At 33.7% G+C, this 27,498-nt stretch overlaps 1 protein-coding gene across 1 annotated transcript; it reads right to left on the bottom strand.

The window, feature by feature from the left end:
• ACTR10 (actin related protein 10) lies at positions 1 to 26,816 on the bottom strand. Its single transcript, XM_037832629.1, has 13 exons — positions 26,601 to 26,816; positions 24,303 to 24,375; positions 21,816 to 21,898; positions 20,892 to 21,000; positions 18,823 to 18,930; positions 17,141 to 17,208; positions 16,391 to 16,470; positions 11,595 to 11,630; positions 9,288 to 9,367; positions 9,137 to 9,210; positions 2,669 to 2,750; positions 1,514 to 1,715; positions 1 to 424 (listed from the first exon to the last, which is right to left on the bottom strand). The coding sequence occupies exons 1-13, from the start codon at positions 26,675 to 26,677 to the stop codon at positions 243 to 245; spliced, it is 1,254 nt and encodes a 417-aa protein (XP_037688557.1). The 5' UTR covers positions 26,678 to 26,816; the 3' UTR covers positions 1 to 242.
• Between the last annotated feature and the right edge of the window lie 682 nt (positions 26,817 to 27,498).

Here is a 27,498-nt window from a genome sequence, read left to right on the forward strand (position 1 = left end):
TGAAACTGCATTTCTGTATTTTATTGATATAAATACAACAAAACTCGTAAGCATCAGCTACCTTTTACCACTACCCAAAAGAAACAAAGTCAAAAGAATTAAATATTAATATAAAGAGAAAATATAGAAATGCTTTCACTTCCATAGAGTTGTCTGTAACAAAGCATCCTACATAATTTTACAATTTGCTTGCATTTGATTAAATATTTTAAATCAAGCAAAGCTGGATTTTAACTAAACTTTTATTTCTCAGTGGAAAATGCCCTCTTCATCAGAGGTGGTTGAGCTTTCCCGACATCAAACATCATTTCCAAAGGTGGGTTATTGAGAGAACACCAATCTGGTATACGGCCCGTCTGATTATAATATTCCTTTGAGACCGATCGGCTCCCAAGTATGTCTTGCAGTGCTCCAAAAATAGCCCCTGTGTGTAAAAAAAATATTTTTACAGTTAGAATGAAAACTTTTACCAGAAAACTTTATGTACACATACATCAACCTCATTATATGAAAAGAATGGACTGGTAAAATTCAGAAAGTATAGCCACACTCTTCAAATTAATTCCTATTAAACTGTTAGACATCCTATGTTTTGAATAAAGAGCTGTTTAAGTCCTATGTTGAAAATAACTTAAATGGCCTTTAGCTGATTATAATGAAAATGAAAACAAATATTACTGTATCTAAAAGCAGGTGAGGTAGAGTGGAAGGCATTTTCAACTTTGAAAAAATACAATTGATGAGACCCTTATTTTTCCCCCTGAAAACTCTTCATTTAACAAGTCAATAAATAAAATGGCACTAAGAAACCAAATTAAAAAAAAAATCCGTTTGTCTTAGCTCAAAAATACATTTTGACCAAATTCTACTTTATAACAAATAATACAACATTCATTTCAAATCTCTCTCAGTGTATGATCCTGATAACTTTTAGCTCTAACTGCTATTACAAGTTCCTTACATAAATGCTATAAAGTAATGTCACTAATTTTTTTTTTAAATCACAACATATACAAACACACAAAACCATAATTGTTTTTCCCTTCAAAATAGTCACTTTATTAGGCTATTTGCTTATTTCAGTGAAAACTATCATTACTTAAAAGATTCAATGAACTCAGTCACAAAATAAAGTGTAACCATAAATAAAAAGACCAATTTTAATATGTGGCTCTTAAATTAGCTTTAGAAAGTATTAAAACAAATATTCTGAGTAAGGATAGCAAGACTAGAATAAATTTATAGCATTCATTACTCTGAGGAATAACTTTAATTTGATGAAGAAGTTAACTTACAAACAGCCAGGAGAAATAGGTACATAGATAATTCTGAAAATTAATATAATTTAAGGAAAAATCAGTATTTAAAGAAAATTATTTAACAATTCGGTTAGTTCATCAAATAGGAAATTTGGAACACTGAATCCTCTATTCAAATATATTCATATATCCATTTATAATGCTATTCAGGAACCAATTACTATATAACGATTACATTTTATATCTATTCTTACCTCCCAACCAGGCCACACAATTAGCCTTTGCAGGTGGAGTATGAATTCGGAATGTCTTGGTGCCGAGAACTTTTTTATATTTTGGTTTTTCTACCAAATACCTTATTTCTGCAAGCAATCTGTGAAGAAATCCTGGCAACATAGAAGTGCCACCTATGACTACCAAATTCTCTGCTAGTTGCTTCCTGGTGTCTATTGGGCACTGTTATTAAAGAGAAAGACAAAAGGACTTATCCTTAACTATACAAATAATGTTTGACTGGATTTAAGAAAATATTTAAAAACCCATTTAAGAACTCACCTATATTATACATGATCATTTGTGCAACAAAAAGGCCCACAGCAAAGTTTCTTTAACAAGTTTTTCGAGTAACAAAAGAACCACCATAACATTACCATATGTTTATATAGAACTTTAAAGATTTTATAGTATTTTACAATCTAATGTTAAAGAATGTTAAATTCCACTGAGTATATTGCAGTAATATATGGGAGTTCTCATTTTCAGGGTAGAATAACTGAGTTGGGCAAAGAGCATGAGAAGAAATAAATTACTTTTCCTTTTTAGCAAGGAAGTATGTGGAAACATAATTTTTCTAACAATGCGATCTTCACAGTACTACAAATCCAGAGCCAACTGTTGAGTGGGAAGATAACACTCCAAAAAATTATGTTTCCACATCAGTTCTCTCTAAGAATTAGGAATGGAGAAAGTTCTTCACTGATGTTATGTTTTTATAAAAGGCCCTAATCAGAGCACTACAGGTAGATAGTGTTATGTCACTTGGAGTTCTGTGATTCTGTAGCCATTAAACAAAAGAAACATATTACTATATGCCCGGTGGAATTTAAACTTCTATACTATACAAACCTATATCTGAAGGACACACAAGCCACACTAAGTACAAAATAAAAATCTGGGTATTGCCGCTTTGAGGAAAACAAGCATGACATGCCCATGGCACTCATTATCTCTTGGTTTGAAATGTCTTAGATACCATGTCTCAGTGTCAAAGTAAAACTCATTAACTATAAAATTTAACATAAAAGTTAAAAATGTAACTAACAGCTAAAACAAAAATATAAAAACAGCACTTTAAAATTTTCTTTAAAGGGCTGAAGTCATAAACTGAAATTTTTTACAAAATAAAATACCTGCATAAGCGAATCCAATATTAAAGTGGCAACTGACTTCTCTTCGTTATCTTGTTCAAAAAGAATTTCTACAACTGAATCTCTAATGAGATTAAAAATAAAGAATAATTTTTTTTGGCATCACAAAATATGATACAGAATATACCAACAGCTCTACTGACATAATGTTTTTAAGTACCAGTATTACGTTAATGCAAAATAACTCTTAAGACACAGGGTCTCACTGGTAAAACAGAAGCAAAATAGTAACCGCCTCGCAGGCTTTAATGTGAGGATTCAATGATTTAATAGAAACAGTGCCTGGTACACAGGAGGCACTCCATAAGTAAATTAGTACTACTATGCATAGATTTACATATATTTTATGACAGTTATGCTTCCCAAACCCAATAACTGACAAGAGAGACATTCTATAAAAGTTAGTAAGATTAAACAAGCAGATCAGTTAATGATACAAGTTTAAAAACAAAACAAAACAAAACCCAGCATTTCTTTGTTTTTAAAAATAATACATGGCAAGGATTACTAGGTGCCTACCAAATATCCATTTTCTCATTGTTTCTCAAATTAAAAGAATCCCATTTTTGAGTGCACAAGGAAGATCTCTGTGGTGATAAAATAGTTCTGTATCTTGATCATGGTGTGATCACAAAGAACCATACACACACTTTATATCAACACCAATTTCCTGGCTTTGATATTGCACTATAGTTATCTATAGTTACACAAGATGTAACCACTGGTACAGCCGCTCTGGAAAGCAGTTTGGCGGTTCCTCAGGAAGCTAAGTATAGAATTGTCATATGACCCAGCAATCCCATTACTAGGTATATACTTGGAAGAACTGAAAGCAGGGATACGAATAGATATCTGCAAACCAATGTTTATAGTGGCATTATTCACAATTGCCAAGAGATGGAAACAGCCCAAATGTCCATCAACGGACAAGTGGATAAACAAACTGTGGTATATACATTCAACATAATAGTATGCAGTTGTAAGATGGAATGAAGTCATGATACATGCAACAATGTGGATAACCTTGAGAACAATATGTTGAGCAAAATAAGCCAGTAACAAAGGACAAATATTGTATGGTCTCACTAATATAACTAACTATAATGAGCAAACTCTGAGAGTTATGAGAGCACAGGTTATTAGGAGATAGAAAGAGGGTAGAGATTGGGCAATTGATGCTTAAAGAGTAAAGAATGTTTAACAAGGTTGATTGTAAAGGTTCAGAAATGGATAGCACAATACTGTGTGATGGCAGCACAATACTGTAAGTATAACAAACAAAGCTGAGTGTGAGAATGGTTCTAAGAGGAAGGTTAGGGGAATGGATGTCACCAGAAGGAAAGCTAGAGGATAAAAACTGGGACTGTATACCTTAGCAAAACCTAGAGTGGACGACGACATTGGCTAATTGTACAAATATAAGAAAGTTTTTACATGAACTAAAATAAACGTATGTCACTATCACAAGGTGTTAAAAATGGGATGGTATATGGGAAAAATACAATTAATGCAAACTAAGGTCTACAATTAACAGTAACACTGTAATATTCTTTCATCAATTGTAACAAAGACAGTATGCCAAAGCCAAATGTCAATAACAGGGAGGGGTATAAGCCTTTTTTCTTCTTCTTTCTTTTCAGAAGAAATGGGAATGTTTTCACACAGATTGTAGTGGTGAATGCCTAATTATGTGATTATACCAGGAGCCATTGGTTACACACTTATTATGGATTGTATGGTATGTGAATAAAACTGCTTTAAAAAAATAAACAAAAAACTACAAGTGCTGAAGAAGATGTGAGAGAGAGCTATAATTGAACTCTTGGCAAGGAAGTAGAATTGTGCAGCTGCTCTGCAAGACAGTGTGGTGGTTCCTCAGGAAGCTAAGTACAGAAATGCCATATGATCTGGCAATCCCATTACTAGGTATATACTCGGAAGAACTGAAAGCAGGGACACAATAAACATTTGCACACTGATTAGTCATGATTGCCAAAGGATGGAGGTGGCCCAAGGGTCCACAGACTGATGAAATAGAGGGGCGAACTGTGGTGTATACATACAATGGAATATTGTGCAGCTGCAGGAAGGAATGAAGGCATGATGCATGCAACGATGTGAACCTTGAGGATATTATGTTGAGTGAAATAAGCCAGAAACAAAAGGACAAATATTGTATGGTCTCACTAATATGAACAAACTATAATGAGAAAACTCTGAGACTTAAATTTGAGAGCATAGGTTATCAGGGGATAAAAAGAGGTAGAGATTGGGCAATTGCTGCTTAAGGAGTACAGAATGTTTATTAAAGTTGATTGTAAAGGTTCAGAAATGGATAGCACAATACTGTGTGATGGTAACACACCATTTTAAATGTAATTAACAAAGCTGAGAGTGAGTATGGTTGAAAGAGGAAGATTAGGGTCGTGTATGTCATCAGAAGGAAAGCTAGAGAATAAAAACTGGGCTGTATAACTTAGCAAAACCTCGAGTGGACGATGATGGTGATTGTGCAAATAGAAGACAGATTTTACATGAACTAGAACAAATGTATGTCACTATTACAAGGAGTTAAAAATGGGAGGGTATATGGAAAAAAATGCAATTAATGCAAACTAAGGTCTATAGTTAACAGTAACATTGTAATATTCTTTAACTGTAACAAAGGTACAACACCAAGGCTAAATATCAATAATAGGGGGAGATAGGGGTGGGGTTGGGGATTTTTTTTTCATTCTTTTCAGAATTACACCATTGATTGTACACTTAGGATGGATTTTGTGGTGTGTGAATAAAACTGTTAAAAAGAAAAATAAAAACATGAAAAAAATATATAAAAGCAATTACCAGAAGAAATGGAGACATTTCTTCTGTTGAAATCTTCCTAAACCCAAAGCTAGCAAGGAACCTATGGATTATTACAAACAAGTCTACACACAGATACATTAAATGGTTTAAACTTTAAAAAACAAAAAAATAGGACCTCTCCGTACTATCTTTGTAACTTTCCATTAATATGTAATTATTTGAAAATAAGAAACAAACTCCATTTTTAAGCTAGACACATTATCCCTGAGTTAAAACACTACCAGCCTCCCTTGCAATGAAATGTAGCTATATGATTAAGTACCAGAAAATGAGATGGAGGCAGATTTGGTATGTGAGATTTCTGGAAAATCTCCTTTTTAAAAGGGAGAGGGAAGCACTTCTTTTTTTTTTTTCCTTTCTAGGACCTCTTGTTTGCAAAAGACCCACTAGCTAGAATTCCAGCAGTCTTCCTGAACCACAAGGACAAGGGTTACACCCCAGAGATGGCACAGGAAAGATGGAAGGAGTTTGGTTTCCCAAAGGGATCAGTCAGACCATCCCTGGACTACCTACTTCTGAATTTTTTTAAATGAGGGATGAACTTCTGTTACTGAAGCCACTATTTTCAGGTCTGTGTGACTTGTGGCCAAACCAAATCCTAACCAAGGTAATACAAAACTAACTATACATATGCATATGTACAAACTATGTTTTATAAAAATTGGGATCATATGCATATGATTTTATAGCTTTTTTGAGTCTTTTCAAAACATAAAATTCTCTGTATGAGACTCAATCTTCTTGCTAACTCTCTTTCATCAGTATAAAGTACACTAAAGCCTGTAGTATGCTGACCACTCACGGCTAGCCAGCCACTCACTGCTATGCCTGTACACCTCTGTTTTCATCATTTGAGTTTAATACTTATAAAGAGTCAATTTTCTCTTCCAAAATCTTTTAATGCCAGCTGATTTATACTGGTTAAATAATTTAATAATTAATTACTTAATCAATGAAATATTAGGGTGGAAAACAAGTTGCTCTTTTAATGAAAACTAAGTTGAACACTCTGAAAAGAATAAATAATTTAAAAAATCTTTTTAATATAGATGAGACAACTGTGAAAGTCTTGAAGAAAATATGTAGAAGGATTTTATACTAAGACTGAGTACCTTAAAAAAAACACTAGATCATAAAACATGAATTACTGGTTTATGCATGTATATAACTCAGAACTCTATAAGCAGACCTATCCTCAAAGAAAAAGTCTTGGAAAAAGTTTGGCAAATAAATATATATTTATTAGTCTATAGTTAAAATAAAATGTTTTAATATCTGATTTTTAAAAAATAGTCCTTCACTAGAAGGAAAGCTAGAGGATAAAAACCGAGACTGTCCATATGATTGGGAAAGCCATATGGACCACACTCTCCTTTGTCTAGTTTATGGATGGATGACTAGAAAAATGGGGGAAGGAAAAAAACAAACAAACAAAGGCACCCAGTGTTCTTTTTTACTTTAATTGTTCTTTTTCACTTTAATTATTATTCTTGTTATTTTTGTGTGTGTGGTAATGAAGGTATCAGGAATTGATTTTGGTGATGAATGCACAACTATGTAATGGTACTGTGAACAATCGAATGTACGCTTTGTTTTGTATGACTGCATGGTATGTGAATATATCTCAATAAAATGAATTAAAAAAAAAACCCATCATTAAAATTATCCTTTAAATTTTGTTGATGTTAAAAAGTATTTTTTTCCTTTTCTGTCTTGTGAAATTAATGTAATTCTAGGAAATGATCAAAATAAATATATTACTGTAAACTTTGGAATGCAAAGATCAAGTTTACAGGTAATTAAGTGCTTAATTAAACATTTTGGTGTTGGTATTGTTAAATACATTTAATTGTAATAAGGCTTATAATTTATATATTTGTGCACATTTTACATGACTTTTTCATGTATTCTCAAGGATCAGTTGTATTAAATTTCCAATTGTAGTTTAATTGTAAAAGGGAGTTAATTAAATTTGTAATCAAATGTTTAAAGAAACAAAACAAAACTGAGACTGCCCTAGAGTGGACAATGATGGTGGTTAATTGTACAAATATAAGAAAATTCTTACATGAACTAGAACAAACATACATCACTATTATAAGGTGTTAATAATAGGGTGGTATATGGGAAAAAAACATAATTAATGCAACCTAAGACCTATAGTTAAGAGTAACATTGTAATATTCTTTCATTAACTGTAACAAAGGCACTATACCAAAGCTAAATGTTAATAATAGGGGGATATAAGGTCTATGGGATTTTTTCATCTGGAAGAAATGAGAATGTTCTCATATTGATAGTAATGGTGAACCCGTAACTGTGATTATACCAAGAGCCACTGATTGTACAGTTAGGATGGACTGTACGGTGTGTGAATAAAAGTGTTAAAAAAAATAGTTCTTCACTTTAAATGACACAGTTTTTGATTTAACAACCAACTATTGATCCTGATTGTGTCTAATTAGCATATTTCAATGGGAAAAAAAAAGCATTAGCAAACAATTGTTTGGAATGTGAGACATAGTGGCTTCCTTTATTCCTAATGTATTTCCCTACTATTTAGTAGCCAAAAGCTCAATATTAGTTGAATTTCTTTAAACATTTATTTTCTTCTCTTATTCTGGGCTCCACCAAACAATCAGGAGAAAATTTAAAATTGTAATTTAATGAATACACAATCTTAAGTAAGAGATAAAAATAACATAAAAGTAACTAACAAAAAGTGTTATTCTTTTTTTCCTCCAACCTATTATCTTTAACTTTGGTATATTCATTTTCATCTCATCTTTTTAACATCTCAACCTCTATGTTAATATCTCAACACCTAAAAGGACCTTCAATATGTTACACAGGTAATTCTTTTCTATGCATCTTTTGATCTTGTATTTCACAGATGAAACTTCTGTAATCCAGTTTATAAAACTAAAGTATAAACAAAATTTCACTGTTACCAATATAAGTCCTTAATAACAGTTCATAATGCATTATCAGACAATAATCTAATGAATAAGAAAAGATGAATTACTAACGTGAACTAAAAATCAAAGTTATTTGGAACAGCACATTCTTTCTAAAGAAATAATTTTAAATCAGAGGCCAGTAAACTATGGCTTGTGCGCCAAATCCAGCAGACTGCCTGTTTTTGTAAAGAAAGTTTTACTGGAACATAGCAATGCTTATTCATTTATGGACTGTCTAAGGCTGATTTTGTACCACAATCGAAGAGTTGAATAGTTGCGAAGGGACCATATGGCCCACAAAGACAAAGATATTTATTATATGGTCCATCACAGAAAGTCTGCAGACTCCTGTTTTAAAGAATCGTATGTCCTGCTCCATCGCAAAGAATAGTTTCATTAATTAAGTTAATTCTCAATCACTCTGACGAACAGTAAAGAATTTTTTTTAAGTTTTAAAACATTTAAAAAGCTGAATAATAAAATTAATCATGAATGATGAGGCTTAATGAAGCTACCGTGACTAATAAATCAGCAATACTGAATTAACAGCTTACAAATATTTTTTAAAAGCCAAAAATTTATTTTCATTCATTATTTTGTTTATAAAAAATTAATGTCTAACCTGATTGATCCAAGAACATGTAAAATCTTCTCTCCATCTAATGGGTAGTCAACATTTGGGGGTGGTGTGGGACGCTGAAATATAAATATCATAAGTTTAAGTCTACACGTTATACCCTCCAAAAAAATAAAATACATTTATTTCAACTTACCTCACTATTCCCATCAATGTTAAATTTTGCTGCTTGGATTTTCAGTCCACGATTCAGATCACTTACAAAGCAAGTGCGCACTTAAAAGAAAGGAGGAAAAGGGGTATTTTGTTATGGTCTGTGATTAATTGACTCGAGTCACCCTATTCAAGAGAACATGCTAACCTTCTTTCCTTTGGATTTTATAAACTCTCCTGTTGTCTTTAGTTGGCTTGTGATAATTAATTTACAAATAAAAATGTTGCCTTCCAATCATCATAGAGTCACAGGACAGCTTAATATATGTGTGCATCTTCTGTAAAACCACATGTTAAAAAAACCTACCTTTAAAGTAACTATTATGTTGTTTGATATCCCTTGTATAAAGGGTCTCATATTAAAAATAAATGTTAACATTATGAAAATGTAGCTATTCTAATTGAATAGTGTTTTTCTTTGAAGCAGATTTCTCTCTTCTCTCTCTGATTCTTTTTTTTTTTTTTAAATCTTGGTTGGTCAGAACACAAAGCTAAATTCTGCTCTCAGCTGCAGTAACCTTAGTTTAGGGGTTTTGGGCAGGATTATTTTCTCCTTCCTTGGCACACCCCAATGCTACCACTCTCCTACTATAACACCTTTTTTTTTTCTCCTTTCTTTTTTTTGCACTTTTGAACATTTATTCTTTTAAAGATTCTTTCTGTTGCAAAATATCTTTTATAATATGTGCTTCCATACTTTCAGAAACAGGTGAAGAATAATTAAATTTTTTAAAATAGAGACAAAATTTATGTTGAATTCAAGAATTCTAATGACTTGGTTGAATTTCTTATAAATACACATATATAATTCTTTTCATTCACTAATTCAAAATACATTTGCTGAGAATCTACAATATGCTAGACCATGAGCTAAGTGCTAAAGCTATTTATATATTTTACATCTTATTCAGTCCTTCTAACTATCTAAGCAAGATAAATACCTATCTCTCAGGATCTTTTATACTTGGCAGAGGTAACGTACGTTCATTTAAAGAAACCAAATGAACTAAATAAAAAATCTAAGAACAGATATATTACATTTAAGAATTTTAAAATAACTGAACAAAATGTACACACTTAAACTATATGAATATATATTTGTGTGTGCTGGTACTTGTTTTTAACAGAAGTGGGTTCATGCTGTAAATATTATTAAATAACTCACTTTTTCTTTAACAATTTATGGACACTCTTCTAAATTAATACATCAAGCTCCTTCTTTTAAATAGCTTAAACTTATTATCAAGTCACCAAACTTCATTTAATATCCCCTTTTAGATGGGATGAAAACTTCCAATTTTAATATGCCAGACTACTTTCCAGAAAAGTAATCCTTACAAATAGCAATACATATTCATTTTTCCACAATCTCACACAAACAGAATGTCTATCTTTCAAATTTCTGTCAATCAGATATATTTCCCCAACTAATGAGAAGATTAAACCTCTTTTCACAAACTGGAGACCATTATGAAAAGATATACTCCAAAGTGTTAACAGTGGCTATATCATGAAGGATAGGACTGGAAGAGGAACCTATTAACTTTACTTGCAATATTTCTATATTATTTAAGCTGTAGCAATAAGCATGTATAAATTACTGAAATTTTTCAATAATTAAAAAGATTTTAGGTAATTATATCACATACAAAAGTAATGTTATGAAGAGCATGATATGGTTTGCAGCTCTAACTCTACCCCTAACTACCTGTGTGCCACAGAACAAATAATTTAACACTTCAGGGTCCCAACTGTACTACATTATCTCCATGTCCCATTTAGCTCTAAAATCCAATATTGTATACTTCCCTCTTAAATATACTAGAATATTAATTTTACATGACTCTCTAAGAACTGAAGAACATGAAATTATACTTTTCCTTTTAGTGAAACAAAATACCAGAAAACCCAATTTGAACATGATCATAAAAGTACACTCTAGTAAAACAGAATATATCTTATTACAGTAAATCGAGGGAAACATTATACAGATCAAACCAGTGGCTCTCTGTTATTTTATGCTATGTAAACTACTAGTTTCCTAGTAATCCTGTATACTCCATCTATAATTGAGAAGTAGCTTCAATAACACATAATGAATAAAGGTAAAAGCGCCCATAAGTCTGAAGAAACATAAAAAACATAAATTTACATGATTCCATTGTCTATATATTAAATATTAGGATAATGTATTATGAATATATTCTGTGGCTATATAAATATTTAGAAACACATGCCCTCCAAACTAACATTTAAGGGACAAAAATGGGAACTTTGGAAAAAGCTTTACCTTTAATGTCCTCTAAGATACCTTCCAGAATTGAACCTAAAACAGAAATTTTATTTAGAATTATAGAACATTAATCATGAATAGAAACAGCCTATTAAGTTGCACTCTGCTATTTTCCATTTCAGCAAAATTCTAAAAACTATAACTACTAAAATCATTTAAAAAGCCACATGGAAAAATTAGCTTTGCTTTTAGGGAAGAAACTTCATCATTCAACACCAAGCCAAAGCACAGAAATTGAAGCCAGATGTGTACAAAGTGCTACAGGATTACACAGACCCATAAATTCTATAAAAAGACCTTTAAAATATGGTAGAATAATTTGCAATAGATAAAACTGACCAAGAAAATCTTTTATACCAAGAAGAAATTTGCTAGTTATCTTATGACAAAGTGCTTAGAAGAATTGTAAGACTTAAAGATGAGTTAACTTTCTTTTACAAAAAGTGATGCTCCAAATTTGCTTATCTTTCCTATAATAACAAATGGTTGTCAGTAATATGCTAACATACATACATTTTCAAAAAGGATTACATGCAGATTTTTAATCTTTTTCTTCCAGGTAAAGGTGACATTTTTAAAAATGAGTGAGAAACTACCTATTCAAAGAACTTATGGAACGCACTGTTATAGATCTTGTAACAGCTCCTGTTTTGAGTTAGACTTAGAAAAAAAAATTTTCTAGCATAAATTAAGTATCTTCTAAACTAAGAATTTTTTAACCATTATTAAATATGTAAAACTATTCTGATTGATTTGCAAGAACAAATTATATATATCATGGAAGACAGAAATTTATAGCTGAAAAACGAACCATGATTTAATAAGCATAATCATGCACCTCTTCTACCTGAATCTACATATGTTGTCAGCTATATCTTTAAGTTATAACTGCCACTGAAGCTAAATATTAAAATGAAATAAACTAAAACCATACCTATAAAATGTTAAGACATGATTTTAAAAAAATTAATAAAGTATATTTAATAACACTGCTTTTATGAGGAGCAAATTTTTTTTTTACCATTAATAAGTACCATTTTCAAAATATTTATTCTTTTACCTTTATTATCTCATCCTTCCCAAATTCTTACTTTGTGCATTTTATATAGTAGTAATAGTACACATGGTTTATAAATGAACAAACATATCTATTGAAGGTACAAGTTCAAATTTTTTTACAAGTGGGGCCAGTGTGTGATCAGAAAGGACTGGAAACATCTATCCTTAAATCTTAAAATTTATCTCACAGGAGGATAAAGATATCCATAAAGATTTAAACCTGGCTACAAACAGATGAGAGAAATGTAACTGGATTACAAGAGCCTACAATTTAAAAATAAGTACTAGAAACTGTAACATTCCACAACTGTTATGAGTTCTTTAGGAATACTCAAATAAAAATTCCAGCACATGCCAAAGAAATTTGGTAAAATGAATATCAGTTTTCTTTGGGCAACAGGTAAGACAGGCTTGAAAACAAAGCATTTATTTTGGCTAGGACTAGATGCTGCTATGGGAAGGGGCTCCTTAATCTTAGTGAATGAATAATCATAACTATTTAAGCTTTACAAGTGAGGAACACAAACAAGAAGCATTCATCAGCTTTGGTACTGAAAAATCGTATTTAAATTTCAGATCATTTAAGAGTATATGAAGCAAAGCATTCTGGTACAAAATTCATTTTAAACTGTACTCTTTTCAAGTCAGTGTACTTAGTTTAGGCTTTCTAAATGATGTTATTATAGCATTTTCACTCTTTTTTTGAACTGTGTTCTAAATACTAAATTCAAAATGCACTTAAGGATACCCAAGTATTATCCAAGACTTGCACCTAATCTTTGCCAAGGACCTCAAAAACAGATACTTTAAATGCATTTGTGTTTCCCATCTTCCTAAGTGGGTGCTTCAGCATACGGTGATATGATTTAATTCCTCAATGAGTGGGACTGCAAGACTATAAAAGATTCAGATTTTGGAAGTGTGTGAGAGGATTAGTCAGAGTTCAAGAAGGTTGGTTAAAAAAGGGTCCCCAAGAAGAATATATAGTTCAGAATTTTAAGGAAATGTTGTAAAGAGGAACTTTCCTAAAAAGATCTGGGGATGTTATATCAAAATATCTTTGGAGACCTTTTAAAAATTAACTGTCATCATGCATATCAAAAGGGTAACAAAGTTTTATATGGAATAGAAAAGTTACAATCTGACCTACAGAATGAAGAATGCTATTGCCTTATCTACTGTGGTGGTCTGGAGCTATGTACCCCAGAAAAATATGTTTTTAAACTTAATCCATTCCTGTGGTTATGAACCCATTGTAAGTAGGACTTTTGATGAGGCTACTTCAGTAAAGGTGTGGCCCACTTCAATCAGGCTGGGTCTTAATCCTTTACTGGAGTCCTCTATAAGCAGAATTGAGAAAGAGAAAGAAAGCCAGGGGAAGCAAGAAACTGAAAGTCAAGGGAACCTGGAAGAGAAGAAAGAGGCCAGGAGAGGCCATGTGCACTGCTATATGATAGTGTGGTGGTTCCACAGGAGGCTAAGTATAGGGTTGCCATATGATCCTGATCCTGCAGTCCTGTTACTAAGTATATACTCGGAAGAACTGAAAGCGGGGACCGAACGGACATTTGCTTCCTGGAGTTTATGGCGGCAGTATTCACTATTGGCAATGGATGGAGGAGGCCTAAAGATACATCCACTGATGAATGGAAGGTCGAAGTGTGGTGTATACTTACAATGTAATACTGAGTGAATGCACAGAATGATGTTGTGACGCATGCAACTAGGTGACTGAACCTTGAAGACAGTATGTTGAGCGAAATAAGCCAAAATGAAAGACAAATATTATAATACCTCACTAATATGGATGAAGTATAATGTACAAACTCTGAGAACTGAATTTGAGAGCACAGGTGATCAGGGAAGGCTTATTGCAAAGGTTCCTCAATTGTAAGCTCTTACAGCAGTCACATCTATTCCTGAACAGTAACAGTTATTCCTAAATCCTGAGATGCTGAGCTCTTTGTGTATGACCTGGTCATTCCCTGGAACTTCGGGAATGACACCTGAAACTCAGAGCTAGAGAGTTCTGCAGCTATAAACGTTGACATTGCCCCATACAGCAATTGTAAGAGGGGCTGGGAAGGAGATCAGAATTCAACTGGAGATGTGGGTGAAGCTCATCTGGTTAGGACTAAGGCAAATCAGACTAAAGGGTTAAGGATAATATTGACTGTGTTTTAAAACCCCAACTTCTGTGTGAGACCAAAGGAAACGATGTTTATAATTTATATTTTCTGTGGCGCACTATCTCATTTAACTTGTATTGATTGTGGTGATGAACGCACAACTATATTTAAACTATGGTATTTATTCAAACACCATTATTAAATAGAACTTTGAATGGGGAGTGGGATCTTATTGATTTGTACAAGTTAATGTGATGCCCTGATACCTCCCAGAATATTCTAGGCAGAGAATAAAGGAATATTTGCAAAGCCCCTTGAAGGACTAGGGAAAAATGTGGAAATATTAAACTTCCCCACCTGGGGAATCCCTAATATTCTCGCAAGCACTGGAGACTACCAATTTAATGGAACAAGCCTTTCATCTTGGGGCTTGCCCTTATCAAACTTATTGCTGCAAAGGAGAAGCTAAGCCTTCTTATAATTATGCCCAAGAGTCACCTCAGAGAACCTCTTTTGCTTCTCAGACGTGGCCTCTCTCTCTAAGCCAACTCTGCAGGTAAACTCACTGTCCTCCCCACTATGTGAGACATCATGACTCCCAGGGATGTATATTTCCTTGGTGGCATTGGACATGACTTCTGGGGATGAGTCTGGATCCGGCATCGTGGGATTGAGAAAGGCTTCTTGACCAAAAGGAGGAAGAGAAATGAAACAAAGTAAAGTTTTAGGGGCTGAGAGATTTCAAATGGAATCAAGAGGTCATTCTGGAGGCTATGCTTATGCATTATATAGATATCCTCTTTTAGTTTTTAGTGTATTAGCATAGCTAGAAGGAAATAGCTGAAACTGGTGAACTGTAATCCAGTAGCCTTGATTCTTGAAGATGACTGTATAACTATACAGCTTTTACAGTGTGAATGTGTTAATTGTGAAAACTTTGTGACTGACACTCCTTTTATCCAGTGTATGGACAGATGAGTAAGAAAAAAAGACAATAAATACACAAATAATAGGGGGTAGAGAAGGGGTATGGGATGTTTCAGGTGTTCTTTATTTTTATTCTTACTTTTATCTTTTTTTGGAGTAATGAAAATGTTCAAAAATTGATTGTGGTGATGAATGCACAACAATATGATGATACTGTGAACTGCTGATTATACGCTTTGGATGATTATCTGGTAGGTGAGTATATCACAATAAAATTGCAATTTAAAAAAAAAAAAAAAAGCCAGTAGGAAGAAAGGAGGAACAAAAAACAGATCCCTAGGAGAATACCAGTAGAAAAGGCAAGAGCAGAGGAAACTGAGATGAATATTCAGAGAAATAATAAAACACCAGAAAGGAAGAAAGTCTTGAAAGACAAAGGAGAGAGAATTTCAAGAAGTATATGGTGATCTACAATGTCAGAAGTTCTAGAAAGGATGGATGACTGAACTACTGGGTTTGGTGATTAGTAGCCCAGTGGTGACCTTATAACTGGAGTAGTATCATCAGAGTAGTGTGGTGGGAAAAAGAGAATAACTATCCAACGGAGCAAAGAGTGAAATGTAAGTTGAAGAAATGAAAAGAGTATAAATCACAATTAAACAGCTTAAAATGATTTACCCATCACTGAAGGAAGACTCTGTTCTTTAGCAGCACTTGCATCAACAGTACATTGTTCCAACAGCTGAGTTTCCAACTCCCTAAAGTCAAAAAAAAAAAAAAGTTACTGGAATTAAAATATTGCACTGATTTCCCCTTCTTAGCTGGATATTTTTTTTTTTAATCATCATTTTATTGAGATATATTCACATACCATGCAGTCATACAAAACAAATCGTACTTTCGATTGTTTACAGTACCATTACATAGTTGTACATTCATCACCTAAATCAATCCCTGACACCTTCATTAGCACACACACAAAAATAACAAGAATAATAATAAGAGTGAAAAAGAGCAATTGAAGTAAAAAAGAACACTGGGTACCTTTGTCTGTTTGTTTCCTTCCCCTATTTTTCTACTCATCCATCCATAAACTAGACAAAGTGGAGTGTGGTCCTTATGGCTTTCCCAATCCCATTGTCACCCCTCATAAGCTACATTTTTATACAACTGTCTTCGAGATTCATGGGTTCTGGGTTGTAGTTTGATAGTTTCAGGTATCCACCACCCTTAGCTGGATATTTATACGCATAATAGATTATGATGCCTTAAATAAAAATAGCTTTATCCTTAAAAGATGAATATATTCAAGGATAATGGAGAATGGAATTAATACAAATTAAGGCCCTTTATCAATCATAGTAAAAAAATTAGCACCTGTTTTTGCAGCAAAAGTAAAGAAAATGTGTTAAATTCCAAGACACTTACTTGTGAAGAGCTTTTCCTCCTAGGGGGAGTGCGCCCCAACAATTCAGTACTGGGATCCCTTCATATATCTAGAGGGTAGTCAAGGATATTACTATTTAGGAGAAAAATGTGGTGTCCTTGATATTTTCCTCACCTTCTGCAGTACTGTCTACATCAGCTTTGGTGATAAATTCTTATTTCTTATTTTTAAAAGTTACAGAAAAATCAAAGAGTCTTTCTTCATCTTCTCTAAAGAAAATAGGTTAAAAAATGTACACACATATTATTTGTTAGAGCTGGGATGTCCAATAAAGTAGCCACTAGCCACATGTGGCTATTAAGTACTTGAAATGTGACTAGTCTGAATGGAGATGTGCTGTAAGAATAAGCTATACACTAAAGTTAGAAGATGTAGGAAAAAAAAAAACTAAAATATCTCATTAATTTCCTATATTGATTATATGCTGAAATGATAATGTTTTGATTAAGATTAATTTCATCTCTTTCATTTGTACTTTTCAAAATGTGGATTGTAGAAATTTTTAAATTATATATATGTTATGCATCATATTTCTATTTGATAGCACTGAGGTAGTGGACAATGTTGGACAATGAGTTTGGTATCTCATTTTACATAATGTTTTGACTGGTGTTTTATAAAGTACCATATTTATAAAAGAAGAAGGAAAAAAAACATAATGGTAAGAGCATGGGCTTTGGAGACAAACATGGGTTCATAACCCAGCTATATGCTGGGTCAACAACCTATTCTATATTCATATAGTTGAAGTTGACCTTGGGTCAACTACCTATCCCAATTTTCAATTTTCTCATTTATACATGATAATAATAATATCATAATGATAATAATACTTATGTAGCAGGGTTGTTTTGAGAATTAAATACCAAGTACTTTACATTTAAAAGACAATTGCCTAATTTAGTTTCTCAGGAGTTAATGAGTCTTGATTTCCTTCCCCATGAACATATCTTCTAGTAAACTATATGTAGAATCTCAAAATTGCAAAAGATTTACGTTCATGTATTTCAACCTCCTTTTCAATGAAGCAATGTACACTGTAACATCTCTAAGAGACATTTACCTATACTCTGCTTAAATGCTTCTAAAGGATGTTCCAGTTTATAGCCAGTAATTCCATGGGACAGCTTAAATTATTAGGAAGTTTTCCTTATGGTGAATGATAAAAAAACTATGGCACTTACTAAGCAAATTACCACATAGTAGGTCCTGTGCTAAATACTTGATATATATTACCTCACTCAATCCACACTAAACACCTATGAGGTTTGAGTATTATAATCTCCATTTTACAGAAGGAACTGAGGCCCAAAGAAGTTAGTTTATCCAATTATTCTTTGTATGTGTTTTTCTTAGAAATAGGCTATCCTAGTCAACCACTTTGACACATCTTAATTAGCTGATATTCCTCTTGAAAACTGAACATAATATTCATGAGGTCTGATTCCCAGAGTATATACTGAGACCAAATCATAAGGATCATTTCTACAACAACAAAAAATTTAAGCTTCACAGTCCAGTGAATTCTTTTTACTAATAATTCTTATTTGTATATGGTAACCCAAATATTTCAATATAATAAAAACCGTTTGTAATAAGCTAAGCTATTTTAGTTAAAATAGAATAATAACAGCAAAACTGACTGATTGACTAAAAAAGATACAGGTAGAACCAGGCTTTCCCGATATCCACAATCCAGGACTATGGCGGAGTTAATCCCAAGTGTCAGAAGAGCCATTAGATGACTTGGAGCAAGCAAGACAGATGGAACCTAGAAACAACAACAAAACCAAAACAAACAACAACAACAAAATCAGACTAAGTGTCAATATTTTTGTTTCCCTCATATTTCATGTTACATCTGAAAAAAATTCACAGAACCTATATTTGTTTATATTCTGATATCTTTTCAACCACTTTATAGCATTAAATTGATTTATTCAAATTTATGAAATAATCAAAATATACTGTGACAAATAAAAACACTCCTTAAGCTCTATAAGTTGTTTTATTCCAAAATAACAATTATATAGCATTTTATTAACTCTTGTTCTATGCATTTTAGACAGGAAAATTGAAAGGGACAAAGAAGAGGTCCACATAGATCCAGAGGAAGATACTAAAATAAAATAAAATAAAATAAAATAAAATAAAGGGATGCCTTTGCAATCAAAACAAAAATACAGAAAAAGGACTCTTGACTGTCTTTATTCATAAGGTTTGTAATATGAACTTTTTAAAAATGATAATACAGCAATTAAAATTAAACTGAAGAACAAAACTACAAATATCTTAGCTCTTGTGAGACCTTTTTTTTAAAAAATCAGATTGGTGATACCCCAAATATCAGATAACTATTCAATCAAAATATCAAAGTCTGTCATAACCAAACGTCAGACAATATAATGGTTGTATTTTCCTTATTTTAGTGGAAACAGCAGATGTTTTGGTCATATATGAGATAAGGATAGTGACACAATAACAACCAAAACTCAAAAAAAAGTATAGATACAGAGAATTATCTGCTTTATTCAGATAAAAGTTGATTTGACTGCTTATTGTTTTATTTTGTGTCCTCCCACCCCCACACTCAACTGCAAACCAAATGTAACTTACAGGAATTCCTGACTTCAGTAAGTACAGGAGATTATGCCACACATCTTACTGTACCTATGTTACCAAACTATAACTTAGTAATATTGACTGCCCTTTACTGATAAAGACATTTTGATTTCTGGTTAAAAGGTACTGGGTATATTTTGGGTTCAGTAAATGTACTAAAATACATTTATATGTCTAAGTTCTTATATATGTTTTATATAACCTTCCAATTTCCCATGCTGAAACATCCTAAATTTCTAAGGCAGAGATTTTAAAAAATGTAAATAATAAAGAATCTGGTCTATTATGAAATGTAATAATCTTAGATCATATTCTTGGTCCTTATAATAATCTTGATGCCTATAAAATGAAACTACAAAGAATATTACTAATATCAAAAGGTAAACCTCACTCCTGGCATTGCCCACTTACTCTAAGGGAGATACTGTTTGAATACTCCATTTTTCCTAATATAGGAATTTAAAGCCTAAAAGGAAAGAATTGAAAAATTCAAAAGTCAGCAAAACTAAACAATGGACACTAGAGAGACCTGGAAGAAATGTCATAAACTCCACTGCACAGAATATACTGCTTAATTCCAAAAAAAAAAAAAAAGTCCCAGTACAGAAAAACCTACCTTGAAATAAATAACAGAAACATGAATAAAAAAATTCTCCAATTATCCAAGTTCAGATGAAATGATAATTAAGCATGAAATAACACATAAAGAAAGCAAATCAATACCCAATTTGAAAAGGATTCAGTTTCTTCTGTCATCTGATTTCCCACATACACAGAGCAGAATATACAATGACGGAAATACGAGTACCTTTTTGCTTAAGTTTTGAATGTCTACCAGAGAGATAGAGAGAGAGAGAGACAGAGAGAATGAATCCCTGAAAACTAAGAATTTTATTGCTTTTTTAACTTAAAAAGCAATCTACTCATTTGATTTAAAAACAGGTACATCCTTAAGGGGTACAGAGTTTCTGTTCTAGACGGTGAAAAAAATCTTGGTAAAGGACATTGTAACTGTAATTAATGCTACTAAATTATACACTTAAAATGATTAAAATGGCAAATTTTATGTTATAGATATATTGTCACAATAAAATAAACAACAACAGATACCTCAAAATATTTGAAAAGAACACGAGTGAGTGTCTCTCTGAAGTGGGAAGGACATAATACCGACTCAATAACCACAACTCGGCGATCTCTGGGATTCACCAATAGATGCCTGAAAAGAGACAGTTTAGTTTTTAAAATATACAACATGTATTTTGGTAAAGAATGCAATTTGGTAAGACCAGAGAAACTGTACTACCTTAGTCTAAGATGTTTTATGACAAAAAGATACTCTCATTTTATTACCCTAGAAAGATAACAAAGTTCCTGACTTATTACTATGTGCCAGGCTCTGTGCCAGGAATTTTATTCTATTAACTCATTTATCTCAGAAAACTAAAACTACAGCCTACTATGATTATGAACTTGAGCCATTAAAAAAGATGTTTTCTTTATTTTAGGTTACAAAAGTAATATACGCTTACAAATGCTAAAACTGTAGAAATTTATACCTTGAAAAGTACAAGTACCTTATAATCCTATTAACCAAAAACTAGCAGTCTGTGTATTTTTCCAGTTTATGGATGTCTATACATGTACCATAGATTTTCTTCTGCAACATGCTTTTTTTCATTTAACAACGTATCTAAGATACCTTTCTGTATCAGTATATATACAGTTGTAGAACTCCTTTTTAATGACTACATGGTGTGCAACCATATTGATGTACAATAATTTAATTATCCACTCTCCTGTATTAATTTGATTTATTTTCAATATTTCCTTATGCATGCCAGTTTTCTAGGTCTTCCAAATACATTTTTGAAAATACTGAAAATAAGCAAAAATTGCAGTGGAAGTCAACTTTATTTTTGTGCATCAGACGTAATACAACCAAATGTCATTATGACTGGCAGTAGGGAAAGCTATCTAATCATAACAGCTGGGGGGAAAAAAAAGATAAATGACCACACAATTGCATCTTACCTGAAATACAGTATGTGGATGAATTCTTTTAGGTAGGAATATAATTCTTCTGTATTGATATTATACTGAACAACTTTAATAGGCTATAAAAAATTAAAACAGTTCATTAATTTATATCAATAAAACAAGCTCAAATTAAAATATTTTACTAATGCATTGTCTATTAAATCAAAGCCAATTTGTACTGAAAATAAATGCAAAAATTAAATATGGATTAACCTTTTAATTTAGGTATCCTTACAAACTGGAATATCCAAGGTGACATATGTCCATAAGTAAATAAAGAGTTGTGTTAATCCCTGCTACGTGGGGCATGACTCCCAGGGGAGTTAATCTCTCTGGCAACATGGGACACGACTCCCAGGAATGAGCCTTACCCTGGCATCAAGGGATTGAGAATGCCTTCTTGACCAAAAGGGGGAAAAGAAAGGTAACAAAATGTACAGTGGCTAAGAGATTTCAAATAGAGTAGAGAGGCTATCCTGGAGGTTACTCATATGCAAGCTCCAGGTAGATATTCCAATGGCCACAGCATGCCAGGCCCTTACCAACAGTAGTTCCGAAATACCTTGGTCCCTTTCTGAGACTCTATAGAAGTTTCACTCAATAAGTTTATTTTTCAGAAACTTAAATCCTTGAGTGTTCCTATGCCAGATAAATCCCAAAACCCAGAGGCAACAGCCTCTTCAAGAACATCAACCAGATGCTGCCCGCCCTTCCCCATAATGTCGACACCCCTTTTAAAAAAGAACAAGTTAAGGTGGTCACTTCCCAGATATACCTAAAGAATGAGAATTTGAAACAAGAGGGAGGGGTAGCAACACACAAGACAGGATTTAACAAAGGTTTACAAAAACTGAATCTTTATATAAATATTCTTTTTTTAGATGCTAGGGTATTAGAATAGCTAGAAGGAAATAACTGAAATGGTGGAACTGTAACCCATAGCATTCTTTGAAATTTGCTTTAGATACCTGTTAAAATTGTACTTTGAAAATTATCACCATTCTGTATATACATTATATTCCTCAACAAGGAAATTACTGAAACTGTGGCTCTGTAATCCATAATATTCTTTGAAATTTGCTATATAACTACTTGTTAGATCATACTTTGAAAGTTATCACCTTTCTGCAGATGTTATATTTCACAAGGAAATAACTGAATTGGTGGAACTGTAACCCATAATTTTTTTTGAAATTTTCTAACTACTTGTTAAATTGTACTTTGAAAGTTAACACTTTTCGGTATATATTTCACAATAAAAATGTAAAAAAAAAAAAGTTGTGCTAATATTCATTTCTCCTTCATCTGATATCATTTTAGCATGACTGACAATCAAAATCAGCATTAATTAAAAAGCATCAATTCCCTAGAAATATTGAGTATTCCTCAAATACTCCTGTTAGCTATTCCCAAAGTCCTGATACCTTCCCTTTTGTAAAATCACTGCACTTAGTTAATTTTAAAACATCTACCTTCCCAGTACACTGTAAGCTCTATGGGGCGAGAACTGTTTCTGGCTTACTTACAATATATCTTTCTTTGACTGACTCATTACCAGGCACACAGTAGGTACTCCATGAATATGTGTGGTAAAAATGAAAACAAACACTGTTAGCACTATAGCAGCCCATGCTAACATTACCCAACCACAAGCACTAAATCAGTACTAATGTAAAATGAGGGAATCACTTCTGATCCTCAGAAAGCTGTAAGCACTCTGATGCATCACTGGCAGACCTCTCTTCATTTACTATTTTAAAGGAAACACCATCAGTTCAGCTAATTTCATGATCTTCTGTGGCTTAAAGAAAATTCCTAACAATGTATAGCTAAATATAGGTTAATCTTTATATATATTTGTCTTTTCAAGATGAACATAAAACTTCAAAGTACTAATAAAAGTGTCAACAAGAATGTAAAGGTTCTAGGTCCAGTCAGGAATCTATCTAGTAACATAGTAATGCCCATTACAATACGGCAAAACGAGGATTTGCTGAAATTTTAAAATCAATAAAATGGCTCTAATAAAGCATAAGTAATTAAAAAGACTTCTAAAGCAATATATTTTGAATGTTGATCATGATGCATTCCAATGCCTATTATAAATTGATGTACTAGTCTACTCTAACATCTGTTTTTATAAAAATAATTAGGCTCACATATGATTGCTAAGTAAGGGAATGATGTTAGCATAATGTGAAAGCTGTATTAATTCATAGTAGGAATTCATATGTTTTAAGCTGGATGGTGGTGATGACTACACAACTTGATAAATTTATAAAAATCATTGAATCATACACTTAAAACAGATGGATTTTATGGTATGCAAAATTGGACCCCAATAAGTTGTTTAAAAAAGAAACTTTCTCTTGGATATACAGCCATTAGTTTCATGTTACTGTTATACTCAATCTTACATGATATCACAGTTTAAAAGATTTTATAGCAGAGAATTTATTTTGCTAATTTGTTCAATAATACCTTAGGCATGCCAGCTCTTTTTATCACACTAGGAATTATACATCTTGGACCAGTTTCCCCAGCAAATCCACACCTGCAAATAAATGGAAAATTGAAACATTCAACTTATTATAACATTCTAAATATGTCATGGAAACCAGGATTTCTGTATTTGTTTCAGTGGCCACAAACATCCGAAAACATCTCTGATGCATTCAAAGGGACAAAAAAGCTAGGGAGAAGTTAATACCATTTATTCGCAATTGTGCATTAAAGGAAAAAAAACAAATTACGATACTGAAATAAACCAGTGTATTATTTTAGGGCAGCACTTTATCTTTTTTTCTCAGTTTTAATTTTACCTGAGTTTTAGGCAACACATTTCTACGATCTTGGATCTAAACTATATGTAGTGACTTTATTCAGAAACTTTCTCCTCAGTGATCTAGATTTCTACATATTTTTTTCTTTGTATAGTACACTCAGTTATAATTTTGTTTTTCCCCCAACATTCATTGTTATCTATTTCCACTGTTTTTACTTTTCTGCATTTAACATACTCCTTAATAAAAATATATTTGTATAGTACTTTATACTTAAAGCTTTCATGTTATCTTATTTTTAAAAAATAATCTAATGGGAAAACCAGTCAAGAAGAAGTTTAGAGTGATTTTTCACTGCATTAAAGTCACTAATAATTCCATCACTCTAAAACTATTAGCTTCCATATTGATGTATGTGTCCTTTCAATTTATTTTTTAAACTAATACGATTTGACATCGTTTTAACCTCCTGTTCATACATCATCAATTCATACACTAGCTTTTGCCCATATTACTACAGTCTTCACTGCTATCATTTTTAAAACTTCATATTTCATCATTTTTAAATGATTCTACTTTCTTAGGTATTTAGTTATCTCCATTTTTGTAATATGTTAATAAAACAAAACTTTGCTGACAACGTTACCAAAAATGACCATCATTTAAGTTTTACTCTTAACAGTGCCTCTTCTTGTGCTGTCTAGTTTTCAGTCTACAGGTTTTCTGTATTGCTTTCCTCCTATCCCCATGTAGCTCTATCTGTCTTCTCCTTTTCCCATCTCTATGTTTACTTGCACCAGTGCTTCTCAAATTCCCCATAATGCAGCCCACTGGTTAGCTTCAATTCCTTTCTTGTACTCATATATTCATTTTATCACTCTCTTGCCCCCTTTCTCAATGAGCACCTTCCTGCCTAATAGTTTCCTACTTCTCATTTCCTCAATGAATGGCCATAATGATTTTTGCATGGTAGCCTGAAGCATTATTTAAACCATTTTTAAATAAATAAGAAAGTATAAATTAATAAGGAGGGCTTTGCATATAACAATAAAAGAGCATCTTGAACTAAAGACTGTGTTTAATCTAATTCTGGGGTGCCAGAGGACCCATTTTAAGCATTTTGACCACCTATTCAATAAATAGCTACTAAACACCTACTATATATTACATACTGTTTAGATACCTTTGAAGATTACTCAAATGTTTCCACTCCAAATATATATAAGATACAATTCTATCTGTCACTTTCCTCTCTGTTGAGCCCAGTACAAGTGTCCCTAACCTGGTGTCCGAGGACCAGTGATGGTCTGTCAATCACCTCGACCTGCATACAAATACTTCAAGGTTTGTGGATTTGTGGCTTTTATCCGGGCCTCGAAGGGTTCTATGACATCTAAAAGATGGAGATCCACTACTTCAGTGTTTACAAGCTGCCTTTAAAAACATGCCAAAAGCCCCTATTCTAAGAGTTTAGGGGGGTGGGGGAGGGGCAAAAAAGGATGTCCAGAATCTCGGCACAGGGTTTCACTTATTTGTGCGTGCAGTCTTCCTAATTTGATTCCGTACTCTTGGAAAGCAGCAGCCCAGTATTTTCCAGCACCAACTGAAGCTCCCTTCAATAAATGTTTCATAATGGAGATACACATCAAGCGTTACAACTCGGTTATTGCGTTGTTAACAGGTCGAGCCCAGGGTAAGCGGCGTCTGATTTATCGCTGTCATCCCCCTACATGGTTGACCCCAAAGGATCGCTTTGGTTTGGGGGCTGACCCGGAGCGGCAGCGGCCTAAGCAATTCTCCCCAAGCATCCTGGGTCTCCCTCGGAGTCAGACCCGGCCTGCCCACCAGATCCTCGGGATTCACATCCTCCAGGGCGGAAATAATAAGGGCCGTCATTTGCGGGGATTCTGGAGGAAGAAGTGAAGTGACCGCCAATGGGACTCTGCCGCCCGCCCTCCCCTCAGGCCGAACGCAGCCGGATTCCGCAGCCACTCACTTGGTAAAAGCCTCTCCCAGGTCTATCACGACTGCTGTTTTCTCCCCGCCGCTCCCTAGGCCTTCGTACAGCGGCATACCGGTAAGAGAAAGGGTACGGACCGTGACGAACAGACACAGCCGCGACTGCCCACCAGACTCCGCTTTGGGCTAACCCACCAGGCCTCCCGCGCGTGGGCGGGGCTGCGGCGGGGGCCTAGGGCCGCCGTGGAGCGCGGAGCCCGGGCTGTCCCAGGTTGTGCCTCACTCCGCGTCGGACCCAAATTGTCGCAGGCGCTCCCATCTCGGGGACTAGGGAATGAGAGACGCGGGCTGCAGCTGATCTAGGCGCGGGGCGTGGAGGGCCAGAGCTATCAGGCGCGAGGGACACCCCGAGTAGGGCGGAGCCGGTCTGTCACTGGGTCCTTTCCACAGACCGCGCCTGCAGGGAGGGTGGGGCCTGGGTGTCCTGGTCTCCCTGAGTGTTTGGAGATGTCTGATGACGTCTCCTACGGAGACCACTGAAAGAAGAAATAAACACCGCAGCCTTGATTCTTGGGAGTTTGGGGGAAATTTTTACCGAGCCCCTACTCTGTCCCAGGTGTTTTTCCGATCATTTCATATTCGTAAGAAATACCAAGGAGAGGTGCTTCCTTCTTACATATGCAGGAACCTACTCAGAGAGATTAGGTAACTTTTCCCAGAGTGCCACAGCAGAAAGACTTCGAAGCCTGTAATCCTGATACCGCATAAGCTTTAGCAAAATAATGCGTACAGACGACTCTTTATTTGGTAGGCATTTTGCTGAAAGTTTTTATTTTAATCCAGAAGAAAACAGTTAAAATAGTATCTACCTATCAATAAAGGAGCAGTCAGGGTGGTTTAGTGGGATACAGTTTGAACCAAAGGTTCCCGTTCCC

This window comes from Choloepus didactylus, chromosome 4 (assembly GCF_015220235.1).
Source record: "Choloepus didactylus isolate mChoDid1 chromosome 4, mChoDid1.pri, whole genome shotgun sequence".
In the NCBI taxonomy this organism is placed as follows: Eukaryota; Metazoa; Chordata; class Mammalia; order Pilosa; family Megalonychidae; genus Choloepus; species Choloepus didactylus.

Excerpts from the sequence above, each read along its gene's own strand:
- ACTR10 (XM_037832629.1), bottom strand. The coding sequence starts at position 26,677 with ATGCCGCTGTACGAAGGCCTAGGGAGCGGCGGGGAGAAAACAGCAGTC. Across the intron at positions 21,001-21,815 it reads ATCCACATACTGTATTTCAG|GCATCTATTGGTGAATCCCA; the intron begins GTAAGATGCAAT and ends GTCTCTTTTCAG. Across the intron at positions 9,368-11,594 it reads TATCTTAGAGGACATTAAAG|TGCGCACTTGCTTTGTAAGT; the intron begins GTAAAGCTTTTT and ends CTTTCTTTTAAG.